The 14,317-nt window shown below is 43.2% G+C and overlaps 1 protein-coding gene across 3 annotated transcripts in view; it reads right to left on the bottom strand.

Annotated features, from left to right (window-relative positions):
• Nucleotides 1-14,317, bottom strand: part of CNNM2 (cyclin and CBS domain divalent metal cation transport mediator 2) — a 139,641-nt gene that overhangs the window by 1,196 nt on the left and 124,128 nt on the right. The window contains exons 5-7 of one of the 3 annotated variants that reach the window (XM_068548480.1): nucleotides 7,257-7,350; nucleotides 4,319-4,384; nucleotides 318-502 (exon numbers count right to left, since the gene is read on the bottom strand). In XM_068548480.1, the coding sequence (XP_068404581.1) occupies nucleotides 318-502; nucleotides 4,319-4,384; nucleotides 7,257-7,350 (345 nt within the window). The other 2 variants (XM_068548481.1, XM_068548482.1) reach the window with 2 other exon arrangements.

Below are 14,317 nucleotides of genomic sequence, written 5' to 3'. Positions count from 1 at the left end.
ATCCCCCCAAAGCTATCTTTATTTCAGCCTAAGAAAAGAGGCCGTCTCTCATGAAGACCGGCTGGAAATGTTTACTCATTTTCTCACCCCCTCCCAGCTCTTGTTCCCTGAAAAAGCCACATTTGACTTGGCAGCTCACTGGACAGAGCCAAGGAGACCGATGTTCTTCCCCAGCCGGAGTCAGGGCACAGGAGCTGGAGGCAGGGCGCCCGCAAAATGACCAAGGCAGGCTCGGTGCAGAGGCCACAGAGCCAAACGCTCTCAGTGGAAGCTGACCGCCGCCTGCCGGGTCCTGCCAAGCCGTTGTCTCCTCTTACCTTAACAAACTGGAGATCGGAGAGGGCTCGCACCGAGTAGTCAGGGATGTAGACTTGGAGGAACGAAGAGCTGAGCTGATTGTTGCTGCTCCCCAACGTCGGCGTTATCGCATCGATCCGGTCACCGCGACTGAGAGAGTCCGAGTGATTCAAGCCGCATGGGCGAGGAGGTGACTTGTTTTCACCTGGAAAGGGAGAAAAAACCCAACCGCCTTTTAAGCGAGGTAGATGCAACTCAAAGCTCTTTATTTTCCCAATAATAATGAATAGACAAGCTCAATCAACTTATACCAGACGCCTCGGCCATGCAGCTCAGCTGCAGGGTCTCCTACAGCAGGCTCACGGCTTCTCCTGCAACACGTTCCCGGCCCCGTCCACACCAACAGACCCAATCCTCCGAGTTTCCAATAGCAAAGACCCCGTGGCTGCACACTGTGTCAGGAGCACAGGCCGGGGAGGCGAGGTCCGAGACACAGAAGCTACTTGATACGAAACATGGGCTGTAGGAAGGCAGCACTGCATTATTTTGCCAGAAGCAAAAACAAAGGACTCTTGAGAACGTTCATAAATCAGTACATGTTTTGAAAGGGATCAAAACGCTTCTGTCTGCTCATACCATACCTGGCAGCCAAACCTGTTATCTTTGCCTGTGACCCCAGTAAAATCCCTGTCAGGCAGCCCGAGGACATCTCAGGATTGTTAAGAACCCTGGAAGACACCAAACCCTGAGACGGTTTGATTAGGTCACCTTAGGTGCTGGAGGAGTCTTCAATGAGATCGACAGTACTCTTTCATTAAAACAAAGTGAAAGGAAATCCAGGTGAGTCTAAGTGTTGCTGCTTTTAGAGGCATGTTCACCATAGCTTCTAATAAATTTCATTAAAAATAAAACCCACACCCTCGCCAGGGCTTCTTCCATTTTTGCTTTTCTAGTCAAACCTATTGCACAAATATCAACTGGGTGCCCACGCTGAATTGCACAATGTCACAGGATTGAAGGGGACCAATTCTCCCACCTGATGGTTGGCTCCTCTTTTCAATGTGTCCCTGACTGGCTCTCGGCTGGTCCCACCCTTCAACTATGGGAAAGTCTGTCATCACAGCCATCAAAATCTGCTTCCCCAACTTCACTCTCCTCCACTCTGTGGAGATCTACTGAGTGCCTTCCATTCCTCTGCTACTTGGAATAGCCCTTAAAAGTCTGAAGACAGTTAAGTCTCTTCCTCTCTGGGCTAAATGATTCAACTGTTCACCTCACATGTTTTATCCCCCCCACTTACCCCATCCTGACCATTGTCTGAGAGTCCATTCAGCAAACGTCCCTCTTTTTTTTTTTTTTTTTTTTTTTTTGGGCCACGCCGTGCTGCATGTGGGATCTTAGTTCCCCAACCAGGGATCGAACCCGTGCCTCTTGCATTGGGAGTGCAGTGTCTAAACCACTGGACCTCCAAGGAAGTCCCAGCAAAGTCCCTCTTAAAATATGACATGCAGAACAAAACATGGCAAGTACTCAAGGAACCTCATATGGCGAGTCCCCTTTCTCCTAAAATTTTCACGTAACCACTTTCCCTACAATTTTCATGTCATGAGCCAATTTTCCATTGTTAGTCAAAATTAAACTCAATAGCAGTTCCTCTTGTTGCTTCCACTTATCTATGTGAACAAGGCAAATTAATTTATCAGATGCTTTCTATTTAGCAGATGACCCAACTTTGATCAGATGACCCAACTTTGCTAAGCCTCAGAGTCCCTATCTGTAAAAGGCGAATAGTAATAGCACCCACCTCGTAAGGTCTTATGGAGATTCAAAATGAGATAAGGTATATAAAGTGCTTAGCACAGTGTCTGACACCCAGTAAGTACCTGATAAAGGAGGCTTGTTAACATTATTATATTCTTTCCCGTAAGTGTCATCCCAGACCTCTCCACCACGTGCCTACCCTCAGGATCAAGCTACTCTGTACTTGTGATAACTTCCCACAGGCTGATGGATGGAACAGTCTGTGAAACAAGGGATCCCACTGTATCCCTGGGCTTTAGCCCCAAATCTACAGATACTTCTGAGATGGTGTTCCCTTCGGTGGGTTACAATTTAAGGTTATAAAAACAAAACGTTTAAAGGGCAGTTTTCTTATTGATCAGACCCTGTGCATGGCCAGATCACCGTCTGAGGCCTTAGGCAGTGCTTCTCAATCTCCTGTTATTTTCTCCTGAGGAGGATTACAGGGCAATTTCTCTGGTCTCCCAAGGTATCTAGACTCCCAGTCAGCTTCCTCTCAACCCACTGCCCTCTGTTTTCTGAGAGGTGAACCCTCTCCTTTGCCGGGAACCCGCTGCCTGGCATCACAGCCACAGTCTGGAGCAGCAGACTGTTTTCCAGAACCTCTTCTGCAACTCGACAGGAACCAGCACAGTCACCTTTCATCGGCGTGTGGGGAGATGTGCGAGTCTTCATACCAAGGAGGACAAAGACTTTAAGTGGCCACCTCCCAGTGCAGGTCATGTTTTGTTGTCAAATTTATGTGCCAAGGTTTTATGACAATAATTATGAAAAAGACTTTCAATTTTAATTCCTCTTATGCCTTCTCAGAATTGTTTTCTTTGTTTTTTTGTCTTGGCTTATTTTATTCATCCTACCTAGGCATCCTTTCATTTGCTAGTAAGCTAGAAAGACACAATAAAGAAACATTCCCAGCCTCCTCCCTGAGAGCCACCAGGCACCGTGTGGAGCTGGCTGGAAATCACTGGTGTAGCTCAACCCCCATTTATCAGGTATCATATTACTGTAATGCCAGCACCTCGAAGGCCTGGACCCACAAAGTGGATTTTCTCATTACTAGATCAGATGGAATGGGCAGAACTAAGAAATCTCTAAGTTCTACGGAAAAAGTAAGACACAAATGACATTTCCGTGAGTTTCGGCCAAAAGTCACTTTACTTCAGCATCTGTGACATTTTAAATTGGTAGCAGAGGCCAGCAAATAAAGTGGGGAGGAAACAATACAAACATACATATAAATACATATTTATGTATACATATATGTGTATACATGTATATTCTGTCTGCTGATTTGATTCAAATAGCCCCCATGAGTAATATCTTATGCCCAAACACCCGCAATTTTTTTTAAGAGCAAAGACCTGAGGGAATATTAGCTTCTTTCTAAGACAAGTATTGCCTCCTTTGCCGAACATCCGCATTTTAGAGTTTTGCAGAAACTGGATTATGAAATGCAAATCTCATCAGTCAGATTTTAAAATATAAGCTGTATGGAACAAAATAAATACAGAAAAGTTGTACTACCAAATAGGAAAGCCCAGCAATTTTAATTAAAGAGAGATTAAACCTCTGCCTTTCTTTTTTAGCAGCTGGACATATTAGCCAGGCACGACCATACTCTCCTGCAGGGCAATAATCAAGCAGCTCGTTAGGAATGTTGCACAGTACTAATTTCAGAACAAAGAGAGCGAGACAGGAGAAGCGGGGCCACCTGCCCGAGGAAGGGTGGAAATACATGCACCTCGTTCACATGGATGTCACAAAAAGGACCAAAGAAACAGAGATTTTGGGGCCTCACCAAGAAAAGTTCATAGTCCTTCAGCCTTTTGGCTGAATGTGTTCTGCGGAAGAATCCTCAGGTTTGGGGCTTCTGCAAATTCCACGCACCATGACTTTGTTGAGGTCACCAAAAGACCAAAGGGCAGCCTCGCAAATCCAAGGTCAGCAGTGTGGATGGGTCACGCAGGGAACCCATGTCAGACCCACTCTCCCCTTCCCAGTTTCAAGATTCCCTTCCCATCTCCCAAACCCTTTGTGCATCTGTTGTGGGCTTATGCTGTCCTGGATAGCTCACTATTAGTCACAGAACCATGGAGTTTTAGAGCTCAAAGAAGAACTGAAAATGGCCTTGACCAAATAAAGGGAGCAGACCCGGCCAGCCGGGCTTTGGTGGGGTCAACGGAGGCGATCAGAATTATGAAAAGGAAACATGCAGAATTACCTGGAGAACCTGCTGCTAACAACTCTGTTCTGCTGACAACAAAGGTACGAGACAGGGACAAAGGAACTGAAAAATGGAGAAAAACAGGGTGAGACCACGTCAAAAGGCAAGAAAGGAGCTCTCTGTAATCAGGGGACAGGAGTGGATACCTGTTCTACCCATAGGAGCGTTCAGTTCCGGAAATGCAGAAGCCTATATGATATTAATGAAAGTCAACTGAACACACACTGCTTTCCAGGAAGAGGAATATAGGGAGGCTGAAATCGGGAGAAATCCTACTCACACGCTGCTTTACTAACCTAGAAATCTCTTAAGCCAGTAAATACCCCATTGCAGTTTATAGCTCAAAACGTGCTCTTAAGGACGTCAATCACAGCTAGCCACACAAAAGGGGAGCTTGATTCATCAACTGCCCCAAGAGCGTGACCCAAGCTGCCTGTGCCAGCACCTCGATACCTGTTCACTGCACAGCCTACAGCATCCCTATCTGTGGCAAAAAAATTATTCAATTCATTTACATTCTTAATTGGTCTGATTGTAACTTTGACCAGATGCTTTGAAATTTCACAGTATTCCATAGCAATTCAAAGTATTAGAGGAAGGTAAATAAAGAATATCATATACAGATTTCCTGGGAATGGCAGACCAAAGTCAATCAACATGCCCTACCGGGCAGGGGTCATATTTTCTGGGCAGGTTTTTTTTTTTTTTTTTTTTAAATTGAGGTATAATTGACAAATAACTGGGCCGGTCTTGATAACTGATTACTGTAGGGTCTTTCTAGGCAATCAACATTAATAAATAGAAACATTATCTTGGGATTACTGTACTTATTATTGCGTCTCAATGAATATACAAAATCCCAAATCCTCAATGTAAAGTCAAGTAAAACGCTGGACCTTGAAGTAAATAAGATGCCGTTAATGAAATTCCCTTCCTTCCGAGCATTTCCTACCACATTAGGTAGGAAATTGCAGTCCCACACACTTCCTATATGGAAGGCCTGCTCTTCAATTCCTTTCCTGAATGTGATTTACCCTATATAAATCCATGGTTTAATATGAACTGGGCTAATATTTAGGGTTCAAGAACTAGTGATGCATAAAAATGTACAAGTTACTCCTCTAGCTGTCCTTTCAAAGCCACCTTACATACCTGATTCTGCTAACCCGGGGCAAATCTGAGGGTGGTTGCCAAGCAATAGTCACAATCTCAACACCTACTTGTGTTATACAAACATTTCCTCTTGTGCTTTAAAGGTGACAAAGTACTGTGTGAGTATCATCACATTCTATTCTTCTAACAGCCACAGGAGGTAATCTTATACCCTTTTAATAACGAGGAGGCCAAGGGCCTTTCTCAGTCAGATAACCCGTAAGTGGAACTCAGGCTGTCTCCGAGGTCTTCTTGGCCTAGTTAAGAATCTCCCCGTCCTCTCACTAGCAGTGAAAACAGAAGATCACCTTGAAGTTGACAGCAGACACCTACTAATTAGGTGGGGTTAGACAGGCCTGTGTTCACACTGGGTGCTAGACAATGGGGACACTGGCCCACGTGACTCAAAAGCCTGCACCAGGATAGTGAGCAGATGCATCGGGGACAGGGGAGGTTTAGAAATGTCAGAGAATTCTTGACATTTCCCTGGCTTTCTAACTGTAACATCTCTGGGTGCCTGAGACATTGTGTGGAGCGGTAGATGAGGGCCAACGTCACAACACAGACTTGTCTGCAGGTGTCCCCTCCCCCTTTTGAGACTGGTTTTCAGAAGTGACAGCATTCTTTTAGGATCGGCTATTTTAAAGTTTGAGGTTTATAAAAGGTTATTTCCTAGCACAGCATGTCGTTTGGTATTTTGGCCACAAGGTGGTACTGCAGCCCCTGTTTACCTGCCTGCCCTGTTCCAGCGGGGATAAGGTAGCAAAGCAAGTGGTGCAAAGAGGAACCATTCAAGTCCCATCCCAGAGGTGAGCCAAGTTCCTACTAGAACAGACACCGCTTTCTGGCATCTTGTGCTCAGAGCACTAGGTCGATACCCCGTGGCACACCCACCCTTAGTTGGCTGACTTTAACTGGCCAGCTCTCTAGTTGAGAAGAGCCGGCTTTAGGCAATGGATATATATTAAAACCTCAACTATCCTCAGAAAAATGCAAATTGAAAAACGTCCAGAATAGTTAACATCTAAAAGAGTCAACAGTATCAAGTGATGGATATGGAGCCACTGGAACCCCGGTCAGCACGGGCAGGAGTGTGACTGCCTCAGCCACCCTGGGAAACTGTGGGGCTGCAGCTATTAACGCTGACCCCGCCATTCCCCTCCTACACATACACCCAACAGAAATGTCTTCACCAAAGGACGCGGACGGTGTCACAGACACACAATTCGGAATAGCCCCCAAACAGGAAACTACTCCAGTGTCCTTCTGCAGTGAAAAGAATAAATGCATTGCTGTATATTCATACCATGGAACACTGTACAGCAATGAGAAGAAACAGAGTATAAGCTCACACAGCAGTACAGATGAGTGTGACCAGGACAACACTGGGTAAAAGCCGCCAGACTCAATGCAATATGTCCTGAATAATTCCATTTACCTGAAGTTCAAAAAGAGGCAAAACTAGTCAATGCTTACAAGTCAAGACAGTGGTTACTTTGGGGAGATAGTGACTAAAGGGGAGGGTGGGGCGAGGGTTCTCTGGGGTTGGTGATGTTCTGTCTCTTGATCTGGGAGCTGGTTTACACAAGAGAGTTCAGTTTGCGAAAATTCATGGAGGTATATATGTATGATGTGAGCAGTATTTTTTGTATACATTATACACTTCAATAAAAAGTTCAAAAAGTAAATAAACAGGGTTAGCCGGCAGGTACAGAAAGATGACAGTACAAGGGCGTTATTTCCTAAAACCTAGCCCTGCCCTGAGGCTGAGAAGGAAACTCACCTGGGGAGGCTGTAAGGGCCATTACACCATAGTATGAAAAAGCACTGGCTTCAAACTTCATACCTTCTTTCCCAGCTTCTACTTCCACTTTCCCCTGTGAAAAGAAAAAAGGGAGCATGTTCAGTCCAATTACATGAATTTCTTTGCAAACTCTATGCAAGATTTAGTCCTTCCTCAGATTTTTGTCTAAACTCCTTTCCCAACAATCCCAAGGAAGTAAAAAAAAAAAAAAAAAAAGCCTCAGATAATCTTTCCCACTTAGATGGAGGAGAGGGTTAATTCATCTTAAATATGAAAAATTGGATTTAGCTGGAGATGCAGAGGTGAAAGTAGTGTGATGTTTAATTTCCATGAGTCCACTCAATATTTCCCAGCATCCCAGTTCGTGGGTTGAGAGCCCTCCCAGTAATTGAAAGATGGGGTGTTTGTGTTCCACCCATGGGACAGACGCTGAGAAGGTGCTCAGTGACGGTCACCCAAGCAGTTCCACGGGAGCCTGAGTCGGAGCAGAGTCAGGGTCAAGGGCCAACATGGTTTGTCACCATGAAACAGGGAGGACTAAACCGGCTCCCAGCGGCAGAACTCCCTCTTATCTCCCTAGCATGGGTCCTGACCAACTGAGCAGACACGTCGCAGGCCAATCCCTGGTCATCCAGACACTCCAGAGGCACTGGGACACCATGGTACTTCTCTGCAAAGCACCTTAAGAAACACCTCGTTCCATCAGGACAAAACCTTTTCTAAGGTTCTCCCTTTTCCTTCCTTCCTCTAACTTGACTACAGCTTCTTCCCTCTCATCATCTCCTCTGGGACACACTGTGCCTTATTCATCCCCCTAGCCTTACGGTTCACCATAATCCTTTTCTGGGCTATTGGAAAACCCTCATAAGCAAGTTGCATTCTAGATTTCCAAGCCAAGGGTCAGAACAGCTCTTGCTCACCTTACCTATCATTATTGCCTCTCTAGTAGGAGGGTACGTTCATGGTGCATCCTTTACAATGGGTAAACAAAAATTAAGCTACCATTTATTGAAGAGAAACTGTGCTGACAATTCACAGTGCTTATTAATCCGTTTAATGCTCACAACTCTACGAAGCAGACACAATTACCACCCTCTTATAAATCAGGAGAGCAGGGCTCAGAAAGATGAAGTAACCGAAGAACAAACTCTTCACCAGTGTGCTACACTGTGCCACCTACGAACGCAAACTCCATCACTGTGATCACTCCCTATGATTCCATACCAAATTCCTGGTTATGGAAGCCCTTTCTCAAAACTCTTCTTCAGAAAACTATCTGTTGTCTCTCTTTTGGGTTTTCCTTCACTCAATGGAAAATATTAGTTTTATCAATCTCCAACCAATTCTCTTGCTATAATACAAAATCAACCTGTAAACCAATAGGCACTAAAAACCCTGACCATGCAGGGTCCTCAGGAGAGGCTGTGCAGCCTTGTGAGAAGATAGCCCTTGCCCCTCCAAGAGCACACAATCCAGAAAAGGGGAGAGCACATGAAACTCAACGATGCAAGGCAGTAAACAAAAATTCTACACGAGGAAAAAGAAGAATATAAGGAGTTCAGAGAGAAAAAAAATGACTTCCTGTTCTTGTATAAAGATAAATTTTATACAGGAAGGAAAATCTGAGGAGGAGTAGGATTTGAGCCAAGGGAAGGGAACAGTGTTGAGGAAGGTCAGAGGTGGGTGACAGCAGACTTCCAGGCTCGGTGGGTTTGCCAGGAAAGAAGGGGAGATGGGTTTGGAAAAGCACTTTGGTGAGCAGGTCAGACTGCGGAGCTCCTTGAAGGATGGGCTAATGAGGTCAGGTTCTTGAGCAGAGGAATACGGTTTCAGGAAGATCAAGTCTAGATGTACACGAGAGCAGTAACCACAGGACTGGAAGAAGATCACTATGAGAGGAGCTACGGATAGGGAATCAACATAATTTGGTGAAACCGTAAGGGAGAAAGAAGTGCAAGGAGAGAGAGGGGGCATCAATAATCACAGGAGAAGTTTGCTCTGAGCGACTTGAAGAACGGGGACCCCATGAGTGGAGATGGAAATGTTGGGAAGGGGATGCATCAGTGATGGGGGCCGGGAAGAGGGGACGAATTCCCTTTAAGAAAACAAGGCCTTTTGAAGAGTCCATCAAAAAGGCTGAAATGGAAGGTCGAAGGTCAGGGAAAAGGTCAGAACTGGAGATGGGGGTCTGAGAGAGGAGAAGAGAAAATGAGCAATTACAGCCCTTGACTGGGAGTAGGAGGAGAAAAAGAAACAAATATGGGACCAAAGGGAAAACAGATACAAGTAGAACAGGACAACCGTGTCACCACAGAAGCTGGGAGAGGGAAGAACCTCAGAGTAAAGGGATGGTCAGAGAGTCACTGAGGAGGGAGCCACTGTGGCCTCAGGGAGTCTTTTCCTGAAGAAATCAGACTGTGGAAGGGAAGGGAGGGCAGGAGGGACAAAGCACAGGCAGCAGGGCCACAGGGGAGCTGGCAGCAGCCTTGGGGTCAAATGAGGCCTGTTTAGGATTAGCCAAATTGGGGCAGAAAGGGCGGAAAGTTAGTGGAGAGAGAGGAGGTGGGAACTCAGGGAGCAAAAGCCAAAAGCTGGTGGGAAAGAATGGGATGCAGGGTCCCTAAGAGATGGGGGCAGGGACACAATATTCAGAGACGATGAGCAGCAGAAATGAAAGTGCCCGCTGTGTATACCTTCAGTTACTTATCCATTTCTTCATGGACTAATCCCTGATTTTGTATCAGAGAGCTAGGATGTACATATACGCTAACTGAAAATGTCTGCCTCAGTGACTGTAAGCTCAAAAGTGTCTGTAGGACCATCATGTAACCTGCATTTCTATGCAGAAAATCAGGAGGAAGGATCAAATGCCGTAGAGCCTCATATCGACTTCCATTTCTATGGATCTCCTGTTGATCTGGATCCTTTAATTTTTTTTTTTTTTTTTTTTTTTTTAAACAAGCTACAGGGCCTTCTGTGTTCCGTGTCCCTGCAAATGGGTGCCAGCTCTGGAACCTCTGTGCACCCTGGCCTCTCAAGAGACTCCCCCAGAAGCTGTGAGTCTGCAAATTAAATTAGGACAGCTGCTCGAAGATTTGCAGCCCCTCAGCTGATCTCTCCCTGCCCCCCAAGACAGGCCGGCAGGTGGTGGGGAGGATCCGCTATCTTTCTTCTGGAGTCTACCTAGTCCAGATCCATCAGATTACAGGCAGGTGTACTAGGTCAGTGGTTCCCGGCTGCTTGGATTCCAAGAACTAGGAAAATCCATCTTCCTTCTCAGAAACAGAGAGAGGGTTGCCGCATTTTTATTTCATAAAATAAAGATATTTTTAAAACACAGCTATCTACTGTGACCATTATTCCACAAAAGCCCAGACATTTTAACCCCCAAAATATAGAAAATATATAATTTCAGAATAACAGGTCTTTAAGCTGAATACACACAGCTTTATGAAGAACTCACTGCAACTGTTTTTATTTTTCTCATTTTGCCTCAAACTGGCGAAAACTTTGCCAAGTATCAGCATTTAGGAACCACTGCACTAGACTAATTTTGCTTCAGTTATAAAACTGCAGTAAAGGAGAGGAGACCTGTGGTTCTTTCAGTTCTAACATCCTGTGATTCTACAATTCCAAAAGTTTAAAAAACTGCCCAGCCCTATCTCCTTCTCTAGAGGACTGAAGTAGGACTCTAGTAGGACTCCTTCTCTACTTTCCTGGTAGGCAAGTTTTAGAAACATCCAGTGAACACATTTTTTTTTACTCATCTATGTGTGTCAATGTCTCAAAAAAGTGACCGTTTTTGAGTAAACCTACCGGTACACAAAGCAGGGCTGCCCCATGAGGAAATGGCTTGCCTGGCTCAAGTTCAATCAGGTGTCTTCTCAGAAAACAAACTTCTTCCATATAGGGAAGGAGCTCCGTATCAATTTTACTTTTGAAACATTCATGAATTTGCTCTAGTCTAGTATATCACACACACACACACACAAAAATCGAGACAGGACAGACTCCCAAAGGAAGCTAGGGCTTCATGTTGGTAAACTGACAAAACAGGAAGAAGGCCTCACTGTCCCAGCTTTGCCTGGGATTCTGTAGTAACTACAGAATCCTACCTTCCTTTGGAAAAAGGTATTAGACAACTCTTTTCAAAGTTTCTAAGCATCCACAAAGTACCCAGCAGTCACGTGCTGTACCTGGCCTCAAGGCAGAAGCCTAAGCCATCCTCGTGGGCACAAACAAGATCAACCGCTCAGTGGAAGCCGTGGACTCAAGGCTGAAGACCCTCAGATCCCGTATGCTGAGCATCTACTTGGTCTCCTGCTCACTCTGGAATTGAGTTCTTTTTTTATTTTGTTTTTGTTTTTTAAATCACCATCACAAAATAGGGTTTGACACCTAAAAGGAGGTAATGAAATGCCAGGGGCACAAACGCTAGGTTGTGTTCACCAGCACTGCCCAGTGGGAGGGGACGCACCACCCAGACATCCTCTAGCAACATTTTTCAGTCTGCAGTCCACAGATGTAGTCCTAGGACTCAGCAAGTTTGCTTCATAAACACTTAAATTAAAAAAAAAAATTTTTTTTTTGAAGGTCAAAAATTAATTTACATATATTTCAGGCTATCTGGTTGACCACCTTCTAACCAAGTGCTGCCACCAGATGTCAGTGGCAGCATTTGCCTTAGTGCTCAAATCTGTTAAGTTGTTCTTACTACGTGAATCATCACAGCTAAGGCTTGCTACTCAACCAACTGGGAGCTGGTTAGAAATGAAGCATTTCAGACTCCACCCTAGATGTACTGAATCCCCAAGGGATTCCCAAGCATGCTGAAGTGTGAGAAGCACTGAGCCAAAGAGAAAGGAACAGGGGAGGACTAAACATACAAGTAATCCGGTCACACCCAGTGGAGGCCAAATAACAACACAACATACTGTACAAACATACAGAGTAGCTCAAACTGAGCATGGGGCTGGAGGGTGCCATCCTCTCCAGGCACACAGGGACCTAAGTGTGCTGAATGCAAGAGCCAGTGCCAGAGCTCCCTGCTACCGTCCTGGGACCAGTGGCACTTTCCTATCAGCCAAACAGTGTCATTTACACATTTAAAATACTAATTACAAACTTGTTTTCTTTATTGTTCTATGTAAGAGTTCTCAGCTCAAAGGGTTCAAAAGGAGCTCATGCTAGTTTTATATTTACATGTATTTAATTTTTAAAAAATAGAGTCAACACTAGGTATCTAAATAATTTTTTTCTGTAACCTGGCTGTGTTATCTGTACACAACTCAAGAGTGAGGAAACATTATTCACTGGGACACGGAGACCCTGCAACTCAAAACTCCTTGAGAAGGTTTGGTATTGAAGGCTTCAATTCTCTCCCAATAACAAGTGAAATGATATTAAATATTGTCAAAGGCTGTTTAGTTCTAAGATGCTACCTGCCACCTCCACAAAGGAACAGATTTCACTCCGTAGGGAAAAACCCTTTCGAATCTATGTCAGAAACCCTAAAGGAAAAGAGTGGATGGGGCAACTGAACAACAAAACATCTGGGGCATGAAATCAACAAAAATTAACCCCAGAAAAAAAAGCATCCCTTTCCATTGATTACATAATAGGCAAAGAAGAAAGCTATTCCTCTTGTTTTCCTATTATTCTTTGTATTTACTAAAATCATAACTTAATTATGTGTTGTGTAAGAACAATGACTTTTATTTATCTGCTTACACATTTTATTCCCCACAGGACCAACAAATACTTCACTGTAAAATATCAACTATATATATTAGAAAAATGGTTTATAATAGTTATAATTACAGGCACACTATATTTTTGACATATTTTTGTACATGCTTTCTACTTCTTTTATGACCATATAATGATCTCTCATATTATCCACACTGAAATTTGATTAGCTTAGACATATGGACTATTTCTACTACTTTAATTATAATTGATAGATTTATTTGCTATAAATCTATTTGCATAAAAAGCTTTATAAAAAATAATGATTTCTTGAAATGCATGTATATGAGGGGGTGTATATATTTATTCCCAAAAGGAAGCTGCCAGTTTAAGCATGTGATTGGTTTACAGCATTTTTTTCTTTTTTGTTCACTGTTCATCATGGATTTTTACAAAGATTTTTTGGTTTTGGTTTGTTTTAGAAATCAAGAATGGATGCTTAATTTTGTCCTGATATCTACTGATTTAAGCATAGGGATTTTTTTCCTTTACTGCTTTCCTAATTAACATGGCATATTTTAGTTTTGTTGTCCTTCTATTAAACTAGTCCTGAATACCTAAAATAATCCTAATTCAGTCACAGTCACAGTGAATAGCTCTTTGGGTCCGTTATTGGTCTCTAACTGCTACCTTTTTATTTAGGAATTCTCCATCAATGTGGACAAGTGAGACTGGCCCAGAACATTATCAGACTTCAGATTAGGCCATACTGTCGTAAAGAATGCATTTAACTATCAAATCATCTTGTTCTATTTGTACAATACAGAAATTGAGTTCTTTAGAGTCTCAATTTTTTTTTTTTTTTCACGCAATTCCTTTGATTCTAGCTGCTTTTTTGGGGGGAAGGGAGAACTTCTAGTTTTCTTTCTTCTCTTATTACATTAATTATGCCAATAGAATAATGATTTTGTTAATCTTTTAGAAGAACCAATCTTGATTTTATTTATGGGATGTAAAACTTCTTCATTTTAAAAGTTATTTTCATGACACTCTATTAGTTAATTTGTTCTTTTTAGTTTGTTGCTTTGCTCTTTTTCTATTATGGAAAATCAGAGATATCTTTTTTTCTTATGTAAGTACTTAGAGGAAGAATAAAATTTTAAACTTTGACATACTGTGGATATGGTATTTATATTATTTAATAGTCTTTTATTCTATACCTTATGTATAAACCTTTGTAAGAGAATTGATCACAGTTTTAAAATAGCTTAGTACTTTTCAATTATGCATTTTTATGTCTAATTTTATTTCATCATGATCTATGCAGGTAGTTTTATGAAATTTCTATCTTT

The sequence above is a fragment of the Eschrichtius robustus genome, chromosome 7, assembly GCF_028021215.1.
Source record: "Eschrichtius robustus isolate mEscRob2 chromosome 7, mEscRob2.pri, whole genome shotgun sequence".
Taxonomy (NCBI): domain Eukaryota; kingdom Metazoa; phylum Chordata; class Mammalia; order Artiodactyla; family Eschrichtiidae; genus Eschrichtius; species Eschrichtius robustus.
The sequence above is the reverse complement of the archived record's forward strand: the minus strand, read 5'-3'. Positions and strand labels throughout refer to the sequence as shown.